The sequence below is a fragment of the Phacochoerus africanus genome, chromosome 1 (assembly GCF_016906955.1).
Source record: "Phacochoerus africanus isolate WHEZ1 chromosome 1, ROS_Pafr_v1, whole genome shotgun sequence".
NCBI classification, from domain to species: Eukaryota; Metazoa; Chordata; class Mammalia; order Artiodactyla; family Suidae; genus Phacochoerus; species Phacochoerus africanus.
This window is the reverse complement of record NC_062544.1, coordinates 46,293,857-46,297,905: the sequence shown is the minus strand read 5'-3', so window position 1 is coordinate 46,297,905 and position 4,049 is coordinate 46,293,857. Positions and strand designations below refer to the sequence as shown.

Sequence of the window (4,049 nt, the reverse complement as noted above, 5' to 3'; positions counted from 1 at the left end):
TGGAGTCTACCCATTCCAGAAAATACCTCTGTGGAAAAGAAGTTTTCTATACTTAAAATGTTCTTGTGTGTATGCATATTACACACACACACACTGCAGAAATAAAAAGCACAGATGTACTTATAGTGACAAGCAAGACACCCCCCAGCTCCTGCCTCCCCCTCACTCTCTTACCATCTTCGTGGACAACTGCTCTCGGATAGCTTCTATTTATACAAGCAAATACCTACTTATTAAAAAAAAAAAAGAGTAAATACTAGCATATTATATGCTGTTCTGGACTTTTGTGTTTAACTTGTCTTGGAGATCCTTCTATAGCAGTGGATAAAGAGTTGCCTCATTCTTTTTCAATGTGAGTTTAATAGTAAGGGTGTTGTAATTAAGAAATTACATGTTATTTATTTTTGCCAGTTCAACAGCAGAGCTGCAACTACATTAATCTTTAGTTGTTTGGGCTTTAATATCAAAGACTTCAAAGTTTTAACATTTTTCTCTTCCCGTGATCTCTATTTTCCTTGCTAAGACACCCCATTCTGTGCCTGTCCAACCCCCATCCAATGCTGGATATCATGACTAGTCATCTCATCTCATTTTTGATGAGTCAAATGTAACAAACCAGATGGCATGGCTCAGATGTCACTTAAGGATAATAGATTAAAGGATGAAATGAAAGTAAATACATAGGACAGAGGGCTAAGCGTTTTTTGAATGTTTGAGGTTTGAATGTGTGTGTGTGTATCTTAATTGCTAATCAATTACAACTGAATTCACCTCCGCCCCAGCCTTGCACTTTCAGACTAGGATTAATTCCGTTTTAGCTCATATCATAAGATGAGTGCCCATCTCTGGACTGTTCTCAGAAGTCATAGTTGCTTAGATCACTGTAGTTCACAAGGACAGAGCACTCACTCAGATTATCTCTCAAGTACTATTTCTGTTCTCTTCTCTCGGGGGAAGCAGGCAGACGCACTTGGCAAGGATAACTGAGAACGTAAGGGCAATCCTTGACTCGGCGGCTGGAGCAGGCTGTGTGCTAAAAGCAACTTAAAAACCTGCCTAAAAATAGCCGTTCATTGTCAGCGGGAGTGAAAAGACAAGAGGCAGCGTGCTGCACTGTGATTCAGGCCTAATTAAAGGGTTGCGTCTGCGCAGGGTTATAAAGAAGAGCGGCTCCCGGAGACCATCTAGTCAGTTGCCAACTGCAAGGGTTCAACACCGACCCCGCAGACGGTGGAAGCTGTTGGATGCTGGCTTTGCCTCCACAATGGCAAAAATCATCTTGAGGCACCTCATCGAGACTCCAGTGCGATACGAGGAGGAATTTGAAGCTCGAGGTCTGGAGGACTGCAGGCTGGATCACGCTTTATATGCTCTGCCCGGGCCAACCACCTTGGACCTGGGGAAAGCCAGGGCGGCCCGGGCTCCCCCAGTGGACTCCGCCGCGGAGGGGCCGCCCCAGAAAGGCGAATGCCGTTTCCAGATCCTGCTGGACGTGGTCCAGTTCCTCCCCGAAGATATCATCATTCAGACCTTTGAAGGCTGGCTGCTGATCAAGGCTCAACATGGAACCAGGATGGATGAGCATGGTTTTATCTCCAGAAGCTTCACGAGACAGTATAAACTGCCGGACGGCATTGAAACCAAAGATTTGTCTGCCACCCTCTGTCATGACGGAATTCTGGTGGTGGAAGTAAAGGATCCAGTGGGGACCAAGTGAAATCTTATCAGCGCCCGCTGATATGGCCGGAGGAAGATTCTAGTTCAGCCCATGGAATTACGGGAATGTCTGTATTAACCACGTATGAAATGATTTTTATGAAGATTAAAAATGTAGGCCTAGTTCCTGGTATGTTGAGGTTGTCTTTGTTATTCTTAATCGGAAAGTTAAATGGTTAAATTATGCTCCTACAACTCAAATCGATGCTGTTCTTATGCCTGAAACATTGACAATTTAGAGGACATAGTCTGATACTAGAGAGGATTCAGAATTCTTTCTTTCTTACTCAACAATGCCAGAGAAACTTCATTTGTAACAACTGTTGGCGAAAGAGCCACACTAATTTAAGGAATTCTTATACATTTTATGAGAATTTTTTATATCACTAAAAGAAAAAGCTGTGATCCCCTTTTCTTTTCAGTATGTTTTATTACAGTGGAGCTTTGTAAATTCAGTCTGAAGGTTGGAAATTGGGCCTGAAATATATTTAGGATTTATTACATTTGTGACTGCCTTAAACTGATGTTGGAATCTTCAGATATAAGTTTTATTTTTAAAAGTTCCAAATATGTACCTCCTATTTTTTAGCTAAAGTAAGTGTTTCATCTGCAGTGTTTTTTAAAGCTCAGCATATGTTCTGTGGCTACTTCTGATATACTAACATGTCTAAACTCACAATCATAAATTAATATCAAGTTTAGGAAACCACTTTAAAAAGTACAATTAGTGAGTGCAAAATGATTTAAACTATGCTCTTTAAATGTTATTTAAAACTTCAGATTTTGGAAAATGGCAAAATGTACTGCATCTGTTCTCACTGCATAATCCTTAGCTTTAAATAGCCTGGCAGGCGGTTGGTTCTGAGGCCTGAGCTTTTAGGGGTGTCTGAGTGTATATAGCACACTGGCTGCTTCTATTTCCCCCAACTGCTGCTTGGGCCCAAGGGAGCAGCTGAGACACTGGAGGTTAGGAATGTTCCTTTCAACAGCTGGTCTGTGACATTCCAAAGATGTGCTGTCTCATTCTAATACATATGAGATATTTCTTTGGGGAAAGTAGCAGCTTTTACCCCCTACCCCATGTGACACTGAGGACAGCGCTATGAATAGAAGAGGAATTTGGGTGTGGAAACCTCCAGGGTGGATTCTGACTGCTGACAATACCGCTATGTTCCTCTGTGGTGCTTTATTTGTAGTTCACAGGCAAACACGAGGGACATGACACAAGAGAAAAAGAAGTTGGACAGTGATACAAGTGGTTTTAAAAACAGAGATGTCTGTTTACAGTCTAATTAAATTGAAAGGATTTTGAAGCTAGATGTTTATATGAGGTTACCACCCAGGAAGTAATGTTTGTGCATCCAACTCTACGATAACAAATTTTGTTGACAAAGTGAATATCAGAGACCAAATTTGCTATTTAGCAAAGTTAATAGTAAGTGATGGGATTATATCTACTCATGATTAGAACTGGGATACCACATTACATTCTTCTCTCCCACTGTTGGGAAGAATAGCGTGAAAACAAATGAGTGCTCTGAGAAACAAACACACACAAAACCCCTTTCATTTGGCCTTGATTTTACTCTAGAAGAGATCCCACTTCTGAGAGTTCAGAAAGGGAAATTCTTACCACAAGGGGCTACTGATAGGAAATATTTCCTTTAAAAGTGAAAATTTACAATGGTCTGTCCATTTCTGCTATACTATAACAGTATACTATAACAGTAAAAAGAATAAACAACTAAAAGCTGAAAAGAAGAAAAAAGATAAAATTCCTTAGCAGGACCTATAAGTCTCACCTCATTCATCTTGTACCCTAGAAACTAGTAAAGTGAAAACACCTACTAAATTCTTTTTTTATTTCTATTTTTTAATTTTTTGGCTTTTTTAGGGCCACACCCGTGGCACTTGAAGGTTCCCAGGCTAATTGGAGCAAGAGCTGCTGGCCTACACCACAGCCACAGCAACACCAGATCTGAGCTGTGACTGTGATCTACACCACAGCTCACGGCAATGCCAAATCCTTAACCCACTGAGCCAGGCCAGGGATCGAACCCACAACCTCATGGTTCCTAGTTGGGTTCGTTGCCACTGTGCCATGACAGAAAGTTCAACACCTACTAAATTCTTAATGAACACTTGCTTAAATTAAAAATAAAAGTGAAAATTTTAAGTAAACATCATTCAATTAGCATTTTTTTCTAAGATAAATTTTAAAGTAATACACAGTAATTTTTTTTTTCTGATTTGGAAAACAGACTAGACACTAGCAAAATATAAAAGCCATTTCTTCTTCTTCTACTACCATGAGATAGCTACCTTAAATTTCT

The 4,049-nt window shown here is 40.3% G+C and overlaps 1 protein-coding gene across 1 annotated transcript; it reads left to right on the top strand.

Annotated features, from left to right (window-relative positions):
- Positions 1-972: 972 nt before the first annotated feature.
- Positions 973-1,849, top strand: HSPB3 (heat shock protein family B (small) member 3). Its single transcript, XM_047753892.1, has one exon. The coding sequence runs from the start codon at positions 1,265-1,267 to the stop codon at positions 1,715-1,717; it is 453 nt and encodes a 150-aa protein (XP_047609848.1). The 5' UTR covers positions 973-1,264; the 3' UTR covers positions 1,718-1,849.
- Positions 1,850-4,049: the final 2,200 nt, after the last annotated feature.